The 22,057-nt window shown below is 44.3% G+C and overlaps 2 protein-coding genes across 7 annotated transcripts in view; both read left to right on the forward strand.

Annotated features, from left to right (window-relative positions):
* On the forward strand, positions 1 to 18,217 carry si:dkey-30c15.10 (uncharacterized protein LOC559353 homolog). Of its 6 annotated transcripts, XR_005894089.1 has the most exons (25): positions 1 to 129; positions 847 to 946; positions 1,059 to 1,220; positions 1,858 to 1,950; positions 2,910 to 3,088; positions 3,462 to 3,554; positions 3,800 to 3,892; positions 5,779 to 5,866; positions 8,019 to 8,353; positions 8,452 to 8,546; positions 8,771 to 8,900; positions 9,116 to 9,251; positions 9,398 to 9,586; positions 9,764 to 9,890; positions 10,182 to 10,230; positions 10,456 to 10,515; positions 10,603 to 10,635; positions 10,725 to 10,749; positions 10,965 to 11,074; positions 11,548 to 11,601; positions 11,963 to 12,049; positions 12,272 to 12,379; positions 12,468 to 12,616; positions 13,063 to 13,986; positions 18,206 to 18,217. XR_005894089.1 is itself a non-coding variant. In XM_041038334.1 (24 exons), exons 2-24 carry the CDS (start codon positions 853 to 855, stop codon positions 13,223 to 13,225), a joined length of 2,652 nt encoding a protein of 883 aa, XP_040894268.1. In that variant the 5' UTR covers positions 1 to 129; positions 847 to 852; the 3' UTR covers positions 13,226 to 14,401. The 6 variants fall into 6 exon arrangements, 5 of the variants coding, with proteins under 5 accessions (XP_040894268.1, XP_040894269.1, XP_040894270.1 ...); XM_041038334.1 differs by lacking the exon at positions 18,206 to 18,217 and having other exon boundaries at positions 13,063 to 14,401; XM_041038335.1 differs by lacking the exon at positions 18,206 to 18,217 and having other exon boundaries at positions 10,728 to 10,749; positions 13,063 to 14,401.
* exoc3l1 (exocyst complex component 3-like 1) overlaps positions 17,913 to 22,057 on the forward strand; it is a 10,322-nt gene continuing 6,177 nt past the window's right edge. Inside the window, exons 1-3 of the mRNA XM_041038340.1 lie at positions 17,913 to 18,238; positions 21,393 to 21,568; positions 21,682 to 21,901. Of these exons, the coding sequence (XP_040894274.1) occupies positions 18,196 to 18,238; positions 21,393 to 21,568; positions 21,682 to 21,901 (439 nt within the window). The 5' untranslated portion in view covers positions 17,913 to 18,195. The remainder of the gene's footprint in view (positions 18,239 to 21,392; positions 21,569 to 21,681; positions 21,902 to 22,057) is intronic.

Raw genomic sequence — 22,057 nt, forward strand, 5'->3', positions numbered from 1 at the left:
GTCAGAAGACCCGCTGAAATTCAAAGTTAGTGGAGGAGGCGACTAAATGCGTAGAACAACAAGGTTTGTTTCTCGTCAGTTAGCGTTGACCTGTTTTACCACTGTGGTTTCATACAGACGTCTTTTCAGGTAAGTCAACAAAATACTTACTTAGCAATTGCTAACTTTGTAACACGCTTCCGACACAGTTTATTCCAGCTAAAGTTAGCTTGTTGTCCTAAGCTAGGCTAACGTTTTGTTTGCCAACTTTGGGTAAGTTAGCTTGAAATGAGCTGGTCAGAGCTGACTCAGAAGGCTGTGTTGCGAACGTAAGCTAGCTAATGTAGCTCTTTTAACTAGCTATCAAGTGGAAGGTTGTCAGCGCTTGGAAACAGAAGAGAAATCAAATTTAACCAACACGGGGTTTTTAATGTGCTAGCAGGCTAATGTGTTTAACTGTCGTGCTATTTCATGCGTTTCATTTTAAAATGACCTGAGCTGAAACTGAAACGCTGGGGCGTTGTCGCGTTTTGTTAACTTATAATGCTGCTACGGTTTAATCCACTCTCTGTTTCCCCTCTCTGTATAAAGGTGTGTGGGATCCAGCTTTAGTCATTTTAACCAAATGACATAGTCAGAGTTTTAACCTATATTAACTCGGCCCCCGATAATCACGTACGCGACCTTCACTGTTGAGAAGTCTCTCTTTTATTTTTAGAAATCCTAAGTAGGTGTTTTGAAGACTAACTCCTGTAGAAACCTGGCTCTTGTTTGTACTGCCGTTGTACTAATATGTTTCTGTTTCATAATAACAGTGAGAGCTGACACCTTAAAAACATTCAGTCTGTAATGTCACTGTGGTTGCAGCTCAGTATGGAAGCTGGCGAGGAAAATAGTGGCAATGTCAGCTTGAAGAGACAGAGAGCACCTCTGTCAGATTCTGAAGACAATGTCCCCACACCATCAGGTTTGACTGTGCCTACATACCAGAATGTCCACATATTTACTACAGTATTTGCCATTGTTTATATTTGTGATTTATGTCTTGTCACTTATCATTTTTCTGTCTTATGTCTCAGAGGTGAATGATGGCCAGAAGCGACGCCGCCTGGAGCCAGCAGGTCAGGAGAACTGTAGCCCTAAACCATCTGGGCACTTGGCTGAGCTGGGGACAAAGCCAGACACACCGATGGTTCCATCAGTCCGGTCCCGAGTCCAGCAGCTCTCCCAGAGAAGAGAGGGTAATCCTCCCTTTTGCTGTCTGAAGCAGCTATTCTAATATTTTGTCCACCTAGTTTTTATCAGTGAAGTTGACTAAATATTAGAGTCAGTTCTGGGTATAACACAATACAATTCATCAGACTATTCTATACAAAGTACATTGCATTAGTCTTAGCTAGGTGGCACCAATAAACTGCCAACTAGGTGTATATGAATACATACAGACAGGTGACAAATTACCAGTGGATCCAGTGGCTCTGTGATCCTGTGGGGGGCATTTTGCTGACATGATATGCGTCCAGATTTTGGACTGATGTGTTAAACAGGAGGAAAGCTGTTTGTCCCTCCATTAGAGTCCAGGGACTTGGAGAATCAATGCCAAGGTGCACTGAAGCTGTTGTGGCAGCATGTGGTGGCCCAACACCTTACTGAGACACTTTATGTTGGTTTCCCTTTAATTTGTCACCTGTCACACACAAAGATGTTCTAGTGTATTTTGGCAGGGTTTATGTTACTGCTCAAGGTGGTGACATGTCATGGTAGCAAAGGTCAACACTCAAGCTGAAGAGCTGTCCTCAGGGAATTGAATAGTCTGTGGATGTTGTATAAATTCTGTAGTTTGTAACAGCAAGGTTCTTTTTTACTGTTATTTTGGAGGAGCTCCAGTGACCCAGAGGTGCCTGTCGGATCCTGGGGCTGACAGCCCATCAGCCATCATCCATGACAAGGGCTTCAGAGAGCATCTCCTTGGTAAACATGCATATGAACGCACACATTCAAAACCTCTGAGAATGAACAACACACTTGTTTCTCTTAAATTCAGTGCTGCATTTCTACATTTCTGTTTTCAAATTTCAAAACAACTTGTACTGACACTGACGCTGTAATAGATGGAAGTCCTGGGCTGCACAGTGAGAGCATTTCACTTGCAAATGTGAGTGAAACTTGGAACTTGACTCTAAACCAGTTCTCACTTTGTAAGGACGAGGAGCATTTTATCAATACCACAGCCCTCACTCCCAAACCAGCTCCTCCTCCCTCTGTCACTGGTACCTACCCACTGGTAGAGGGAGATGTAGAGTTGTTGAAACTACTGTTACTCCTCTAGAAATAACATTTTCTTGTATTTAAAATATAAATAAATTCTAATGATTGTTGCTGATGTTGTTTAACATGAAAATGGCATCAGTTTTCTAACTAATCAAACTCATTTTAGAAAACCCAAAAATTAGTAGAATTAATTGACTCTGTTCTGTTTTGAAATGGGATGCTTCCATGAAGCACAGTGCATCCTGGTCCTTTCTTAGATCTCACAGAGCTTTGTTTAAATATTCTTCAGTAATCTGATAGTTAAGTCTTTTTGCTCCTCTGTCTTATTCACAGTGTATGTTTATTGTCATGTAAGCATTGAGCACTACAATACAATAAACTATCAAAGACATAAATTAACAAATCCTTGGAGTTCAGCTCAGGCATGGTATTGGCCAGAGGGCCAAGCCTGAAGGATTGGACTGTAGCTCACAAAGGATTTGCCACACTTAGCTACAGAAAGGCTAAGTTATGGCACACACTTCAGTTATATCACAGCATTAAGAATCAGAAAACATGGTGTAAGAAATGTGCAGTTATGCTACAAAAGAGTGAGAGAACCAGATTTGTAGTGTTCTATTTCATTTTGAAAATTCATATCTGACGTTTGGTCCCTCCAGATGAGGGAGAATTCAGTCAGCGCATGGAGCGGTTTAAAGTGCCCGTCTTCCAGGCAGGCCCCACACCGAGCCCTGCCAACCTCGGCCCCAGAACCCGCTCCAACCTTGTATCTGGCATTCATCAGAAACTCCAGGGCACCACGACACCCAGCTCCAAGCAGGCCTCTCGCATACGGCAGGTCGGTTGAATAGCTTTATAAGTGAAATGCATCATTAGTGTCTAGAGCACTTGGATCAACACATTTGTAGCTCCCAGGTACTCATACTCATACTTGTATGGGGACATAAACTCAAAAGCACTGTGATATAAATCATTTCTACCCATAAATAATTTATAATATACCCGTACTCTCCAAGGGTGTTTGTAAATCTTTAAAATCTTTCTAAACTAAAGCTACTAGCAGCTACAGTGCCCTTTAATTAAATGAATTTAGGAATGAATGAATTGATTAATTTAATATGAGTGTGATTCCTATTCAAATATAATGAAGTGATTTGCTTGTAAGACTTGAAGAGTCTATGTCTGACATCTGACATGGTTTACCTGTTCAGGAACGGGAGCAGGAGCTGAACCAGTTGCATTTCCAACCAATCAGTGAGAACGCCTGGCTGAAAAGGAGCAGCTCTGACCCCTCGTTAGCTCAGGTGGGTTTGTGGTTGTGGTATTTTGCCTGTGTTTTAGTCACTGTTGTGAGTTTTGATTGGTCACGCTGAATTTTCAGATATAGTCAAGGTCCTGTGATTAATTTCCTTGGCTGCTAAACCGTTGATTGACCACGATAAACTCACAGTTTTCTCACATGTGGATATAATTTTTGTTTTTCTAATGTTTATTAGGCCCTTTTGAGTTTGTTTGAGCTTTTTTTCACACCTGCTTGTATGATCATTAGCAGGGAAGGACCCCTCCTGGCCCCTCATCTCCTTCTTCCTGGGTCCCTAGATCTAGAAGGAGAGTTCAGTGGCCTCCCATGCAGCCTTGGGATGTGAGTCAGTGATTTAAAAAGAAAGAAAGAAAAGAAACCACTGTTCTGTCTGGTCACTGTGCACATGGGCAACATTTAGAGCCTGCACGTTAGGTGATGTTGAGTTGGGCGTTGATAAGAATTAAACTGAACAGGGACCGGATAAATGATCTCATTACCACTTCAGAGGGTGGAAGCTCACTTCTTAAATAGTGCCTCTGTGATGTGGGCTGTTCACAGGAGAAATAAAGGACTATGTTCTCATTGATCTTGAACAGGAGTTAACAGGAACTGACTCATGTGGTGTGTGGTGGGGTGGTGATGAGGTGATAAACTGCTGCACAGAGAAAAACACTGTTTCTTTCTTTCTATACATATTGTTTAAGTTTCATTGTTATCATCCTCGCTGTCCTGGTAATATCCCTCTAATATACAGGGATATCACAGGTACGGTACAGTATGCTTTACGTGGACAGTTACACCTTGTTTGAAATTCAGGCTCTGTGCTTCAGCACATTAAGTTTGAAATAAAATAATGGATGGATACTCCACTGATCTGCCAAGTCTCAGCTTTAACTTGAGTAGGTTTACGTCACCAATGAAAGACCTGTGTGGAAGATTGAGCCCAAAGTTTAGTGGTTCTAAAGTAACTGGGCAGATGCACATGAAGTCAAACAAAACCATCATATTAAATATAATGTGTAAAATCCTTTGCAGTCAGTGACTACCTGAGGTCTGAGACCCACAGACATCAGCAGACACTTGGTGTCCTCCCTGGTGATTCTCTCCCTGACCTTCACTGCAGCCTCCTTCAGCTCTCTCTTGTTGTGGCATCTCTCTGCCTTTAGTCTTTTCTTCAGGATTAAGACCAGGTGATGGACTCTGCTAGTCAAGGCTGCTCCACCTCTTCACCTTGAAAAGCTCTTTGGAAGCTTTGACCGTATTTAGGATTGTTGTCCTGCTTACTGATGAAATGTCATCCGATGAGTTTTGGCTGAATCTGAGCACAAAAGGCTTCTGTACCTCTGCATTCATCCTGTTGCTTCTGTCAGCAGCGAAATCCTCAGTAAATACCAGTCTGCTGGTTGCACTGACAGCCGTACCTGTCTAAGTCACAACAGAGCCACCACCATGTTTGACAGATGAGAGTCATGAGCTCTTCCATCCTTTCTCTACACTTTTCTTCTCCCATCACTGATTTAATTTTGAGGTTCATTTTTGTTTCTTCATTTCATAGAAATTTGTTCATAGAAAGAACTCTGCTGTTTTCTTTGTGTATGTTTTTGAGAACGGAAACTTTCTAGTTTTGCGTCTCGCCAGGGGTGTGCTCATCTCTGAGGTAATATTCATCAGGTCTTGGTTCTTGACAAGGAAACACGAACGCCTACATCCTGGAGAGTGTTCTTGACTTGAAATCACAAAGGGGTTTTTCTTCACCATGCATTTTCCACTCATCCATGAGGCTCATGCTCTTCAGTCTACCAGGTCTTTTTCCATCTACTTTTCCTTTGAGCACCTGCTTTTTTACAGCGTACGCAACTGTTAGTTTTGCCTAAGAACAAATGTGTAACTGTCCAAAAATGGGAGATTAGGGACTTATTTTTTTATTTAGCACTATTCCCCCTTGTCATTAGTTTCTCACTTTATTTCCTACTGTGCCTGTTTCTTTTCCTGGATTTTAGATTTTATGTTGATTTTTTTTTTTAATGTATTCTAGTTTATTTGTTTGTGTTTTTAGTTACCTTTCTGCCACGCTGTTGTGAAGGTGTCTTTCACATAAAATCACAATCACATCTGTTTATTTTTATATTTATTTATCTATTTGCTATAGTCAGAATCAAACTGAGCTGTGTGCTGCACCCCTGCCTCTTATTCTTAAATCCTGGTTCTGGTATTGGTTCTTCCAGCTGGTTGATGGTGATGCTGAGATGAAAGATGGCAGCTTCACTGAAGCTCCGACATCAGATGTGGAGAAGCCACCTATAAATACGACAGGTATGGCATCATGTTTCCCCCCGATAGAGGACTCATGATGAAATGTATATGACTGCATTAAATTTGCTTTATTATCTAAAGATCTGCTCCTAACCAGTGATGAACCAATCCAGTTCAGTGGCTCTTAATCAGCACTGATGCTGACAGAATTAAACTGATCAGTTGTTTTCAGTCAGATTTGATTGATCCACATTAAATACAGTCTCTAAGTCACTAAGTTTGCTGTAGCATAATTTCATAAACATTTTAGAGCAATATGATTTAAAATATGTAAAATTTGCACATAGAGTAATGATCCCAGTCAGCTCCACACACTGAGTCACACTCACGTTAGAAAGAAATAAGCACTTGGTATCAGATCAATAGTCAGCTTAACTTTAGGTACCAAAATCAGTGTCTGGATAGAGGAGCTGTGATTGGTGCAGCTCTTTCTAAAACTCCCTCAGTCTTTGCATTTGCTGTCATGTTATCATCATGTTAAGTTGCATTATTGTCTTTGCCCACTACAATCAGTATCTAACTCTACAGAATTTAAACAGCTTTTGCCTTTATTACCTGTTCCAAAGTGTATTTAGTGTGGTGCTTAGGCACCTAGTGTAAAGGTGTGAGACTCATCTTTCAACAGGTGAAAGGGCACCATGTGACTCTGAAGCCCCAGCAGCATCTGTAAGGTTTGAAAGCTGTAGTGAAAGGCAGCTGCACATGGAAGGTAAGGAGCAAAGCACTCATCTGGATGAAGAACCTGTGAAGGAGAAAGACCACAAAGGTTCAGATGGATATGAAGAAGAACAGCTCGGGAACCAAGAACCAGAGACCCACACTGTACTGAAGCTGTCTTTTAGTGAGGATCAGAGTTTCTCCAAACCGTCTCTCAGTGAGGATCAGAATGCTTCAGATGATGGACAGAGACCGTTAGCATCAACTCGTCCAGACGAGTCTCACAAGAAGGAAACAGGTGAAGTAACAGAACATGGCAGATCAGAGATGTTTTCATTTGAAGAAGATGAAAAGATCAACGATTCTTCGTACGGTGAAGAGGAGGTTGAGCCTTCAACAGATGAGGAGGTACGGGTGTGGAGGTATCCGCAATACAAGGTGAGCAAGGAGGAAGAGTCTGGCATGGCTGAAGAACAGGAGGAAGCTTTGTGTGCTGAGGAGGAGGAAGGAGGCAGTGCTGCAGATCACGTCGATCCTGCTGGTTCCTCTGAATTGCAGAAAGATCAGAAACCCAGACCAGAAGAGGACTCTGTGAAAGACCAGTCTACTTTAAACAGAAACCAAGTCAACACAGAGTCCTGTGAAGAACGCACTGAGGGGGCAGCCAGAGGAGATACTGATATTTTTATGACAAAACAAGACCAGAAAGACACAGAGGGATGTATTCATAAGGATGTTATATGTCAACAGTCAAAGGACACTCAGTCTGTCAAAATAAAAGAAAACCTGGACATAGAGGCGAACACAACAGGCTCAAATAGCAGAGTGAAACAGACAGAGGCGTCTCCGTCTGCAGATGTAGCTCAGGCTCTGACAGAAACACTAACAGTGTATATAGAGCTTCAAAGAAACACTGAAGAAGTAGCACAGCCAAAGGCGGAGGCTTGTGCTGAACCAGTAGGCACTGATACAAGTGATCCAGCTGTGAGTTTGACAGAGGTCCAGGTGTCAGAGCGCCTTTTGGAGACGGAGGAAATGGAGCAAGAGGGTGTAGGTGAAAGGCAGGGTGTTACCGATGGGCTGACAGGAGGAACTCACAAGGCAGAGGGAGGAGAGAGCTCAAAGAAAGTCACTTTCATCCTGGAGCCTGAGCTGATCAATGACTCACCCCTTTCTGAGACCAGTACCTCAGGGAAGTACAGGCCAGAGACAAGTATGTCAGGTGAGAACAGTATGTGTGAGCACCTGGGCTGCCTGAGGACAGAGGTGAGGGGTGAGAGGTGGAGCACACTGGTGAAGTTGCTGGTCAGACAGATCACTGACCACTGGTGAAGTGCACACACTGGGTTTACATCCCGAGCAGCATGTCTTTGAAAACACGGCGTGAATACAGACTTGAACATGCGTCCCCGTTTCTTTATCTTTGACTGTTGGTTTTATGGAGGCTCAGCAGCCGCCTGCCTGTTGATCTGTAGTTTTATGTTTCTCTCCTTAGATGCTGAGCTGAGCTCTCATGATGAGACCAACACCACTGAAATAATTGATCGGATGTTCGAGGAGGTGCTGGAATACGCTGGAAGGATAGAGGGAGAGAGGGGGGATGATGAAGATGCTGAGGACCGCGATAGTGGTATTGGCGCTTGCTCTGGAGACAAAGATAAAATGGACACCGAGTCAGAGAAGGAGAAAAGTGAAGAAGAGGGAGATGCCAAGGAAGAGTGTGACGAGAGCAAGCAGCTTGAAAACAATGGAGATGAGCTGCTCACGTTCCCTCCCAGCGGCATCCTCTCTCCTCTCAGCAAGTCTGTAGAGGCTGTGGTCACCCCTCTGGTAAGATTAAGATTAATTCCCAACTTTGAGCTGCTGAGAAATTCAGAAGCTGTAAATGAATATCTGTTGTGTGTAAATGTTCCATATTCCTCAAACAGCGGCTAGCAGCAAGCCAAGAGTCGAATCCTCCATCTCTGCTCCTGACCCCGGACGAGACCGCCACCCCTCCTGTTGAATCTGCTCCTCTATACAGGTACAGGTCTCAGCAGCAACTTCAATCCTCAGTCTTGAATCATGAGTGATGATAACTCAGGCGTGACACACATCTCAGAAATTACAAGCCCACAACAACAACAAACAATGGTTTTTGTCACGTCAAGGCAGCTGTACTGTCTCAAATAACCCTCAGTGTGAGTATATATTGTACTATAACGTGTGTAACTGTAACTTGATGTTGGTTGGTTCCTTGATTGGCAGTATTGACGCCTACCGTACTCAGAGGCAGAGTAAGCTGCCGGCCATTCAGAGCGTCACCCCCGGGGTCCAGAGACGAGCTCCAGAGAAGTCCCAGCCTCAACATTCTGTGGACACCAAAGCAAAAATCCTGGTGTGTAGCACAGTCTTTGGTTATTGGAGGGAGTCACACTCTCACAGTCTTTGAGTTAATATTCAGAGTAATCCTGTTCTTCTTACTACAAAACACTAGCTTTGAAAATAAAAACTGTGCTTCAGTTTCTGAACTTGACTTCTGTTTGATTTAATTAAATCCTGTACAAATGGCCCTTTACTCACAGTGCTGGGTGTTGCTCTGTGTCTCTCCAGGCTCTTAATGAAGAAGCAGGGAAGCTGCAGACTGTCATCAACCAGACCCTGCAGGCTCTGAGCTGCTGTACTGATGAGGAGCATGGCCGAGGATCGCTGGAGGAGGCAGAAGCTGAAAAACTCCTGCTGGTCTCCTGTATGTAGACCACAGGACCTTTGGTTTTCATAGACCCTTGATATCTACACTTGCTCCACAGCCTTAATGATCGTTTTCATATCATTCCCTTCATTTTTTTATTGTCTTTCTGTTCCTCATTCTTGTGATTTACCTGTCTGTCCCAGGTGAGAAACGCTCTGCCCTGCTGGCAGAGGTGGCCAGACTGAGGGAGGAGAGGAACTCTGAGAGTGGAGAGGCAGCAGGGGAGGACAGGGATTATGTTTCCCAGCAGCCCTGCAGAGGGACTGTCAGCATCACAAACATCCAGCTGCCTCTGAAGGTTGAATTTGTCTGCTCCTCACACAGCAGGACAGGTAGCACCTCAACAAGACATGTCTGCTATTCTGTATTTTCGATTGCCTCATACAGTTATTTCATGCCTTTGTGTTACTTTGATAAGAAAACCCCTCTGTTTTAAAATCCGGGGCTTAATTAACACAGACACAGTGGCTGACGTCTGCTCTGAAAGGACTGTTTATGTCCTCGTTCAGGTCGACCAAGTCACTACTTTTTCGTCCTGATCCGCTACGGGCCGTGCAACATCATCGCCACCCCTCTGGCCACCGCTGCTGACGCTCAGAAAGGAGACACCATCTCCTTCCCTACGTCTGTCACTCTGTAAGCTACACTTTATCAGTCGCTTTGTGGTTGGTTCGTTTAATCAACTCAACGAATAAGCTGACTTTCTCAATGTAAATGTTTTTAATATAATAACTTCCAGGCAACTGTGACCATACAAGGACAGTCTCTGTGATGCAAATCCTCTTTTTTACATAGAGGTTGTGAAATATAATGTTGCTCACTTGCCCTGGAATTAAAGAGTCTTGTGATTGCATCAGAATGATTGTTTCAATGGAGCTCTACACTGTAAACAAACTCTTTGCTTGCTTTGTCTCCATAATGTTTCAGGAAGGATATTCGCTCATCTTTTGAGATTGATGTGGAAGTCTACAGCCTGGTGAGACGAAACATCAACATTCTGATTCGCAGTTTGTTTTGTTTTTGTCACATATTAATTGAAATAAAGAGCCACACTAGTGTAGACCAAGCAGATACAATGAGCAGGCCCTAGACTTTAAATGAAACTGCGTAAACAAGCCAGTGTGGCACTGGTTATTTCTTTATTGAACTGTGGTCTGTGTAATGTGTGGGTTTTTAATGTGCCTGTTCTTGTGCCACCTAGTCTCATACTTCAGGTAGTAACTGCAGCGTGGACCGGACCACCACCACCACCAAGTCACGGGTAAGTATCTGAATTTCTCACAGATAATGAACCAGCTGTGTATTTATTAATGAGGCTAAGTCGTTTTTGGTGTCCTTACATATTCAGGTCACACCAAGAAAACTTCTGAACACTATCACAGTGAGTGCACAGCTTCACGCCCAATTTAATTATGCTTTTTTTTTAACCTTACACAGGAGTATTACCTAAACCTTTTCTTTTGTTTTCAGCAGAGATCCAGTAACACTCTGGCACGTGAGTTCAGTTTATTTATCAATATTTTTGTTGTTAGGAGCGACAATTCGCCCGTTTCACTAAACTCTAACTCTAGATTAGTAGAGTATTAGTATTAGAAAAAATATGAATTTGATATGGAGGCATTTCTGCTTTGTACTGAATAAGCTATTGCTATTGACTGAGCTTTTCGTGTTTGTTGTGATGTTTTCATTCTGTGCGTCTTTGTCCATCAGCTGCTGCTCTCCCTGCTCTCAACACCCGTCGCTCCAGCAACTTTTGTCTGGTGGGCTCTCATAAGATCACCTTGGCCTCGCTGGGACAGAGCAAGTTCCCTCTGGACAAGGTAATAATTTGTCTCACTTAAGAATCAGAAGTGTCTTACTCTGAGCCCAAAGACTGTGTCTGAGTGATGTTGATGAAAACTGGATTGTTGGTCAGTTTAATCATTTTAAAAGTAAAAAAAACTGACTTGATACCAATAGAACCTAAAGGAACCCTGAGGTGATACAGTCCCTGTTCATATTAATTCAGATATCTGTGTCATGTAAAAAAAAAAATACCATTTTGTGAATGGAGTTTGGTGAACATGTTTGTTAGTGGATGTTTTTGTGTAAGTTGTTGACTGAATGGTAGCACTGAGAGGGGAAAAGCATGGCTCATGTGACACACCCACTGTCTGACACTGAGGAAACACTTTGCCTCTTTTATTATTCTGTTGGAAATTACTGCACATGGGTGGACTCACTGGTGATATAATGTGTCTGTCCCTCCCTGTCTGTCTCCCTCCCCTGTCTTTGTCTTGCTTCCTCTACTCAGATGAAACTTGAAGGCAAAATCAGGAGGCTGCTGGGAGATGAATTTCAGGAAAAGGTTTTCACTGTTCTCTGGCCACCGTCAGCCCTTCACCTCTCACATTTCCCTCTGCTCCTTTACAGAAGCTGCCCTCTGACTCATCCAGATAAACCACTGTCTCAGTCTGGATTGCATTTGTTTGTTTGTGCTGGATGAATTTCCTATTTTTAGTTCAAGCTCTTTCCCCTCTGATCTCCACAATCCATGATGTTTGGTGGTTTCAGTACATTTGTTGTTCTTACATTCAAATTAAAAACAAATGAGACAGTATGCACCAAACTGAATGAAGAGCATAGAATATAGAAATATAGTTTTGTGTTTCCTCCTCCTCTGTTGTCCTCACACCAGTTTGACAGTGTGTCCTCTCCCTCTTGTGCAGGTGCCTTTTCTCTCTCCTCTAGAGGGCAACATCTACTTAAGACTGGACAGTGAGAGTCACTCTAACGTGCATCACGAGGGTTTCCTGGTCAGTCACGTTTCTTTGTTTTCCTCAACACGCTGGCTACATCACAGATACGTCCGTCATTTAGCGTCATACTGTGTCAGATTTACACCACACGCCCGTGGGAATATAAGTCATGTATTTGGACGCAACTCTACATGTATATAACATTTCAGTTCTGATCTGTTTTCTCTGCATTCAGTTAGCAGTCAGCCTTAAATTCAGTCCTCTCTCTTTGTGGTCCAGACAATGTTTGAGTTGATCAGCGGGTACGGGGTCTGGCATCGCCGGTACTTTGTCCTGGACGGATGCAGCATGTACTACTGGAACCACCCCAATGACAGAGAGACCAAGGTAGGCACAGAGCAGCAGACTACGATCAGACCAGGTCGCCGTGTTCCTTTCAGCAGGTTTGATTCAGTCTTGTGTTTGAACCTCTCAGGAAGCAGAGGGCAGCTTCTTTCTGTCCAGCTCTCCCAGTCAGTGTGTCAGGCCTGTCAAGAGGGACTCGTGTGCCCGACCTTTCACCTTCGAGCTGGTGAGCAACGTCCCACACCAGCAGCAGGACGCCAGCCAGGAAGCTTTGGCCAAGTAAGTTTGGATAAACACACTCCCAGCACCCTGACACATCACATCTTTAGGAGTTTGTTAAGTGTAACATGATAAATACACTAAATACCTTTTAGATGTAACTGAGAGCCTCTGAACAGATCCCAGGGATGTGTTTTATGGTGTTCATGGACTGTAATCAAGTTTCACATTTAAGCAGACGCAGAATAAGGCTGTTCATTTCTCAGAAAACCTCCTCAGCTATAGCAGGCACTTCTGTTTACAGTAAGCAAGAAGCACGTCGCTCGTCTGACTGCACCCGGCCGGTGACGTCACAGCGGGTGTTTCAGCTTTCACAGCCGATGGGAAACACCTTCTCTGACATCAACAGCTGGGCTGCGGCCGGAGCTTCGTGTTGAATCAGGTCTGATTCTCGCAGCGTTGCTCGGATCACTGTTCATAAAATGACGGCTGTTCTTCTCGTTCAGGTGTTGGTTTTCAGCTGACACCAAACAGGAGAGGCTGGACTGGATGGAGAAACTCAACCAGGCTCTTCTGGACTTTCACACGTGGAAGCGAGCGTCGGCCCACACAGAGAGTCAGCAGTCAAACACTCTGAGCAGTGGGAACATGAGGGAGAGCATACTGTAACTACATCACCTCACCAGCACACACTCAGATGCTGTTTCTCCCAGTTTCAGCTCGTCTGGGATCCATGAAGGGATCCTGATGATCCGGGTTTAGATTCTGTGTCTCAGAGCTGCAGGAGATGATGATGATTCTTTAAAGGCTCTGTTTCACTGCTGAAATCAAACGGCCAAATTATAAATATATAACTAATGCATCTCATGTTGGTTTATCTTTGGGAGATATCTGTTTGAGTTTCTGTTTCTTTCTTTTAATCTGAATCCAATCATTACTGTTGGTTTTCACTTTTATTTGCTAAGTTACAGTTTCCATTTGAATATTTTTAGTTTATCTTCATCATAATTTTGTGGAAGGCAGGTTTTTATTTTATTTTTTTTTCTGGGCAATCAGCTGCTATTATTTGGTCACTTTCAGTAGCTAAGGTGAAGCTTCTCTCGTAGCTTAAATGTGTTTGAAATAATTTACACTTCTTTATATTTAGATTCATATTTTATTTTTCTATCATTTAAACTGGAAGGATAAACAAATGTGTATAGATAACTAATAAACACTGAGGGAGAAGGAAATCTTTACTAAACTGATCTTAGATGAGAATTTATGTGTAATGTCAGGGAACAACACGAAGGATTCAGATACTGAGGGAATGGGAGCTTCAGTAAGAACACGTTTCTGGTCAGGGACTCAGTCGGTCCTTTCTAAGCAGAAGTTAATGAAGGTTTTTATTCCATGGAACCAACAGATATTTGGCTGTTATTTCACTTGTCGTGTTTTTTTGTTTGTTTGTTTGTTTGTTTTTTTGCTGAAACAACCAATCAGAGTCTGTTTCTTTTCCTCCTGCCGGCACAAAGTGTCACTGGTGTGTTGGGGTTTTGCTTCCTTCTCAGTGTTCACTCACATGATCTGTGTTACTGCACATACATAAATCCATATATTTACATATGTAAACCTGTATCATACATGTAATACATCAGATGAGAGGAGGTGGAAGGTGAAAGAGGGGGCTGCAGTGATGCTGCTACAATGAATGTAGTCTGTTCTGTCCGGTGACCTGGTTTTTTTTTTCCATGTCTCACGTCTCCACGTATCAGTCTGTCACTTTGTTATAAATGTTTTCATGTGAACTTTCATTCTATGCACTTAATGGAAGGCACCAATATAATAAATGGAATGAAATGGCTACAAAAACCAGTTTAAACCGATGGAGTTGACCGATCCAGGCAGCGGCTTTAAACTACTTCCTGTCACTTTGTTTCTCGCCGCTCTCTTCTTCTTCATGTACATTTCCATTCACATGCAAAAGAATGTAAAAGCTGTAGAACGTCTATACGTACAGAGCCTGGGAGGGAGTCTGGCAGGAAGGCAGCCCAGGTCAGGAATGTCATACAGGAAGTGGTCTAGAATTAGACATCCTGTTCGTCCCAGAGCCCCTCTGGGTGGAGGCGCTGCTAGATGTTATGGAGCTCAAGGTGATGACAACAAGGAGGGGAGGGGAGCACTTCATTCTGCTTTCAGGACACACAGACACACACAGCTGTGTTGAATTGGCTAACACCGGCTGTTTCAGCCGTCTTATACACGTGCAGTGGGCGGTGGTACAGTGCAGATTCTGTGGGTTTGTCACCTTCCACAGCTGTGACAGATTCATGGCTGTAAAAAGTTCAGTACAAGGGTTAATGTGAATGTTAGCCTGTACACGTTTACCCCACACTGATAACACAGAGGTGACCATGTGATCCTGATGTCCATCCTGATTTAAATATTTTACTAAAACTTACCGATTTCCTGGTAATTTCTCGTGTGGAGTTCGAAACGTTGGTCTAATGGTGGCAGCAGAGCAAAGATCAGCGGGTCTCCACTGTCTGTCGAGTGAATTTCACATCAGTACGACCAGCTGATGAAATGTTAAGTGGTGGATGGACTGAGCGGTTAATGAGCAGACATGTCATTAGTCTGGATGCTGGACTTGATGTTGAGCTCACAGATGTGAGTGATTGTTGTTCCACAGCAGAGGGAGCGACTGAGCCTCCGGAAACTCTGCTCTGCACTAAGGTCTGCTGTCACCGTGACAACACTTAGACCTCAGCAGGTCAGCGGCCTTGTTGTCCTCGGCGATGTGGCCCCACCCTGACAGGAATACACTGTGCACGACATCCTGGTGTGTCAGCCCCTGCTCTGTTCCTTACATGACCCTGAGGGAAACTGTTCCTGTGTGGCAAAGATACGAGAGGTGATAGGCTACTGAGGAGGGTGACCCTGCCGGGATGACCAGCAAACACACAACCACTGTGACAGAATGACAGATACAGTCTGGATAAATGGACGTGGACATCAGGCAGTCTCACTTGGATTTCCACTCTGCTTTGCGCTCTGTGTGTTAAGTTCTGACGCCCTGAAGAGGATCAGGCTATAAAAATAATCAGAGGGTTGTTTTATTGTATTGTACCTTTCTCTTTGCTGGACAGGCGTTGGTCTACTGGTCTACATTTTCTTGGAAAGATCAAGAGAGGACCTTCAGTTTGTTTTTGTTTGTTTTTCTTATCCTTGATTCCTATTTTATTTCAACCTTTCCACCTGAGATGTACTAAACATACAAACCTTGACTTTTTCTTTTGGTTTAAAGCAGCTATGATCAATACCAACATTTGCCAGATGACTGAAAATGTGCCGCTCATGGTTTAAACCATGAATCATCATCCAAGCCTACAGCTCCCCTCAGCTCTGTGGAGGGTTTTAGCATCTTTCAGCTCATTGTTTTGGTTTTACATCTCTCACCTTAATTGTTTTAATCACTGCTCTCAGATCATTTATACCAGCAGCAGCTACTGTGTGTTTGTTTCAGAGCTAAAGGTGAATCATCAACTTCACACAGATGCTCATGTTGCTCTGTATGTGTTGGGTGTGAACTTATAAGGTGATAATATATCAGTATTGTGTTCCCAGCCTGTTTCCACTGCCCCCAAGTGGCCAAAAACAAACAGTTATTGCAGGTATGACCTGGTGGACAACTGTGAGCATGTGGGTTAAAAAAAAAAAAGTAAAACACATGCTACAAAACCTTTTTTTTTAACAGTTTTCTTTCACAGTTTTGTCCCTCATTCCGATTCAATGTGTTATTCAAAGGTAGCCCACAGAGCACCCACGCACAAATTTTAAAACTGCAAGAGAAAAATTGAAATGCAGCACTGAAAACTGACGGTTGTGTGTTTCCTTCAGATAGCGTGTTGGAGCTGGCTCCAGCCACAGGGCCACTTGGCATGCTCCTCGCTGTGTTTTGGAGAGATCCAGGAAGCTTGGAGGCGTAAACAGGGTGGTGGGGTCAGAGAACTCAGTCCGCAAATAAACAAACTTCCCTCAGCAGTAGTAGCTGGCGCTGCTCAGACAGCTGCAGAGGATCAGAGACGGTCAGTGACACAGTCTGTTTTTGTTTCGGTGGAAAAATTGGAGACATTTTGTTCGGATTCAGCAGCAGAGCCACAGAGTTCACCTGCCTGGTGTTTGGGGGCGGGTGTTGGTTGACTGAGGTCTGACTTAAACCATCTGAGACACCTGTAAAGTGCTTCACGATGAGAGAATGATAGTCATGGACATTAGCTCTCGGCTCCTCTGTGCTTTCCTAATGACTTATGCATTATACATCGGTTCTTCCTGTAACCGTGAGTTAAATTGTTTTCCCTTTACGAGTCGAGGAGACTCTCAGGCTCCCAAAAGGTTTTGTGGATCAAATCAGATCCACTTATCCCCTACTCACACCCCACCCCCTCACCCCCTCTGCCACCATCTGGATTCTTTTCCTGGTCTCTCTCTCTCTCTCTCTCTCTCTCTCTCTCTCTCTCCTGACGTCCTAACGTCCTGTGGGACAAAGAAAAAAAAATTGTAATTATTTCAACATCAATGCACATGTATGTGTCTATCACTCTTATTCTCTGTAGCCACACGGCAACATGCAAAAATCTCTTTACACAACAAATGAGGTGTAACATGTTAGTGAGCTGTGGAGCTGATGGTAGACAGACACCCGAGTTGTTTCCCCTTGTTTTCAGTCTTTGTGCCAAGCTAACTGCTACTGGCAGCAACCTCATATTTCCCGTACAAACATTGGAATGGTATTAATCTTTTCATCTAGCTCTCAGCAATGAAAGCAATTACGAATATTTCCCAAAATGTCCCACTTTCTAAAAACTTCCAAAAATTTCTTTGCAGATAAGCGTGAAAGTTTTTTCTTGATTGTGGAAACAGCAGTTTGACAAAACAGTCCTAACTCAAGGTCCAGTTTCTGACTTTTTCCAGAGCTTTCCGCCATGTCACATAGTCTTAACGAGTGGGTGGGGTTTCCGTCGTTGTCATGGAGATGGATGGAAGCTCCCTAACTTTTTTTTTTTTTTTTGGTCAGATGAAGATAGTGTGGCCAAAAGCTGTGGAAAAAGTTAGTAAGTGGACCTTGAGCAGGCACTGTTCGGATCCTTCGGTAGAACCTGGAATCAGAAAATCAGAAAGCTGAGCTAAATGTTATTCTCTACTAATATTTACCATCTTCTCAGCAGGCACCTGAATGCAGCATGTCTCCCTATACCCTCTCTGTCCCTGCCCCTTTCTCCCCTCCCCCTCCCTCCTCCCCAACCTCCAGCATTATTCTCCTCTCTCTCTCTCTCTCTCTCTCTCTCTCTCCCCTCCACCCCACCTCCCCCTCCAGCTCCCTCCCTTTCCTGCTGGCCTCTCAGCAGAGGATGTGTCTGGGTGAGAGAGAGTGTGTGTGAGGGGAAAAGAGGAAAGCCGTCAGTAGAATGGATTTGTGCCCTCTCTCCTCCACCGTTTCTTCTCCTCCCTCTCCTTCTTCTTCTCCTTCTTCTCCTCTGTCTCATCTGCCCTTCTCCTTCACCCTCCCCTGCCAGAGTCGCACCCCGGGCACCCTCAGTGCCAGCCCCCAGGGACAAGGAGACTCGTGCTGTGGATGGGCGGCCGAAAACTGAACTTCAATGTCAGCAGGAGATCAGAAGAATGGTGGTGACAAACCAGGAGGTAATGACACACACACTCACACACACACATGCATGCATACACACACTTTGCCTGTTGACAGCATTGCTGTGTGGCCAACACCCACTTCTTCTTCTGTCGTTCTCTAAACAGCTAAAGACACAACAAAGCTGTGCATGACTGTGTTTTGCTTCTCTATGAGAGAAATGAATGAACACTTCGACACCCATCAGTGAGGAGGCAGCTTCGGGTGGGGGGGCGAGGGGGTGTATTGATTTGTGGAGCAGCACTGGCTTTTGATTACATCAGAGCATCAGCGGGATCCACCTCTGCTGTGATGAAGCTTCATCTCTGATCACAGCCTCAGACACACAGGCTGAAACTTTCCAGAGCTGTAGGTTCATCAGTCTGTTTGAACAGAAAGTTTTAGTGTCCCCTGGTGGTTCAAAGGCAGCTTTAAATAGTTTAGAAACCAGTGTCACCACAAGGTCCATTTAGTAGTGATTAGGGCACTTTAAATTATCACATGATCTTCATCAGGGAATAGTGTTTTCCCATGATGCCCAGCTGTGTTGTTCAAATTTCTGAGCATTTTGGGAATTTGTTGTGTAGAGAAAAAAAAAAACAAAAAAAAACTCTACAGTCCCATGAGAGCTGGGCAAACTGCCATCTGCTGATGAAGATCATGTGATATGATTGAAAGTTCCTCAGTGACTTCTAAATGGTCCTTGCGGTGAGACGTTCTCAGCGGCTCGTTCCAAGTCCAAGACAGAACGGAGAATGTCAAAAATTTAAATGAGTTCTCTGCAGGGGGAAGAAATCTGTGAGTGCTTATGTCCTTTGAAGTGAAAACAACCAACTTTAAAAAGATGGTTTATCAGTTTAGTCCTGGATTTCCAACGAGCTGGTGGACACAGGCTGAGACATCCTGACTTTTAGGGTCTGGTAGGGGTCAAGCTTCAAAACCTATGGCTCCTACACTTCCCATAATGCATCTATGCACAATGTAAGTGCATCTCATGTGTTCCCTAAGAGGGGCTGTAACTCTCCACCATGTGCCTTCATGAGCTGAGAGTGTGCTGTTTCCATACCAGCAGACCCACGAACGCACCGCTGCAGCAGGGCTACAGAGAGGTAACTGTCCTTTAAACCAGCGTTTACACGACGCTCATCGCTCTCCTGACTCTGTGAGTTGCTGATGATGACGTTTCAGTACACAGATTTAGTCTTGGTAGGACAAAGCAGATCCTCCTCTGAGACAGAGACAGTCCTGTTTGTGTAATTGAGACGCCCAGAGAAACACACACACACACAGAGTCAGGAAGTATTATACTTACCAGAAGCTCTCACACACAGGAACTTAAAGGGGCAACCTGTTAGTATTTTTGTTTAAATCATTTAAAAATGAGCTTAGATTAAAAACAGAAAGTGAAGAAATGACAGTTTGGACGTTACGTCAAAGACGTCCGTGTCTTGTGTTGCAGAGAAATCCACTGTAGTTGGCATGCTAACCAGCTAGCTACTGATGCTGCTGCTCTCCATCACCTCCCTCCACCTCCTCTAATCCTGCCACCACTACATCTTCCCCTGTCTCTCTCTGACTGGATAAACTGGGAGCTGACCAGTTACATAATCAGACAGCAGGGTAAACCTGTGTGGGAAACATTATTCTCCAGTCCATACAGGTTTAGCAACATGTCAACAACTGTCCTGTGCTGAGGTTTGATTTATTCAAGCTAACGTTAGCTCAACATGAGGGTGAGGGCTGAAGCTTGGCTGGGACTGACCAGTGAGCCCAGTCCAGTAACATGCATATAGCACACTCTCATGTGCTGACGGAATAACAGGGACACTGGGAGGCCAGTAAAAACTTTCTGGCTCTTGTGACGGTCCACTGGCATCAGCGGACTGGTGGACATCCCAGATAGGGACGGAGACCTCAGCTTCCTGGTAACACGCTGCCCCCTGTTTGTTTGGAGTATGAATCATTTGTCACACGCTGCCCCTTTAACTTTAACTGTCGGTGATAAATGCTCCGTCTGTGACTGTTAAACTTTGTCATCTCAACCCAATCCACTAAGCTTTCAGCCCCGAAGTCTCAGAGCTGGCGACCCAGCACATCACATTACTGTCTGCTGAGTCACCAACCACTACATTATTCAGTTAAGACCAATTAAGATGTGTAATTCAAATGGAGGCATTGTCATGTGATTGTGACGGGCGCTCCCTCAGCTGCCTGCCTGGCTGACTAACGTCCTGCGTACCTGACAGTGGCTGACAGCAGAGCCTCAGCTCTCTCTGCTATAAACACCTCCTCTCCATCAGGACTCACAGATATGTTTTCCTCAGACTGTACAGCATATCCCATTCCCTAAACATCAATATTCCTGCTGCTCAGCACGCTCTGAATCCTCTCTTGTTATGGGTGTTACGGCTGGCGGCTCAGCAGAGATCAGTGAAAGCATGGGAGAGCTGGGAGGACGTCTGAGGACAATATCAGGAGAGAACAAAAACAGGGTGTACTTTTTTTCTTGAGCTGGTAAATGAGAAACAGAGAAGAAAAAAATGAGTAATGCAATCCATAATTACTCGTGACAGAAATCTTCCCAGCTGGGAACAAACCTTATCACGGCACACCGGATTTTATTTCTCCAAACAACAAGTTAAACCTCATTCAGCAGATCATCAGGCCAGGTCCAGCTTTTCTGTCAGTGGGAAGGTTGTTCCCCGGCTGCAAAGGCAATTTGTCAGACTGTTGTACGGTTAGAGATTTAGAAAACTATTCCAGTTCAAAAGTACTCACCCACTAGTGCTATAGGAGAGTCCTCAGGGCTTCATGTTCTCTCTATCAAATTTTACAGATTCGCTCTCACAATGTTTTAGCCTGTCTCAAAAAAATGCTTGTCTTTTTTATCGAAAAAGAGATTCAGATTTTAGAGATCCCAGATATAAGATCCTGAATGTTGGCTGTGATAGACAGCTGTCAGAACACAGAGCATCACAGCTTACTGTGGATGGAGCTGCGTACCCTCAGATTGCTCAGAGTTTCCATGCTGATCCATGTCCACCACCTACAGTGGGCACATGAGCTTCTGAACCGGACCATGGTGTCTGATACCACAGGACACCTTCAGAGGTCCCACAGAAAAATCAGTGAAGGTTTCCCCTGACTTTGCTTCCTCTATCCCTGCGACAGACACGGTGCCGGTGGCTGAGGTATGGCCAGAGGTGGAGAGGGCTGAGCGTTTGGCCCGAGGAGCTGCCTTAAAGTGGGCGTCGGGTGTTTTCTGTCGGCCTGAACACCTGGAGCGACTGAGCCAGTACAGGAAGAGAGAGAGTCAGAGGACTGCATCAATACACACCAGACTCAAGGTGACAACACAGATCACACACACACACAGGCATGCATAAAGACAAACAAACAACACAGTTGCTACTAGTCATTAAATCTGCTTTATGTCTGGTTGTCGGTCCTTTCCTTCCAGTCCATGGTCCAGTCGTACCTGGAGGGGGTAGGCTGGGGTCTGGAGCAGCTCCAGGAGGCCAGGACTGGGCTGAAAGAGGTGTCACATGCTTTGAAGAAAGCAGGACTGGAATCCAATCAAAACGCAGAGGGGGTGAAGTCTCTGGAGAGGCTGAGAGACGTGTCGGTCAACCACCGTCAGCTCCTCGCCGCTGTCAGCAACCTGCCTCGACTTTACTCTGGTGAGACGCTGCTGTTGTGGACCCACAGGCCTGAAAGCCATTTGTTCATAATGAATCATTTTTAATTCACAGTCATGAGTTTTTCACTTTTAATCAGGTTCAGCACATTTGATGTACACAGGTGAAAACAGCAGTCCAAACATACAGTACTGCTAT

This window comes from Toxotes jaculatrix, chromosome 5 (assembly GCF_017976425.1).
Source record: "Toxotes jaculatrix isolate fToxJac2 chromosome 5, fToxJac2.pri, whole genome shotgun sequence".
NCBI classification, from domain to species: domain Eukaryota; kingdom Metazoa; phylum Chordata; class Actinopteri; family Toxotidae; genus Toxotes; species Toxotes jaculatrix.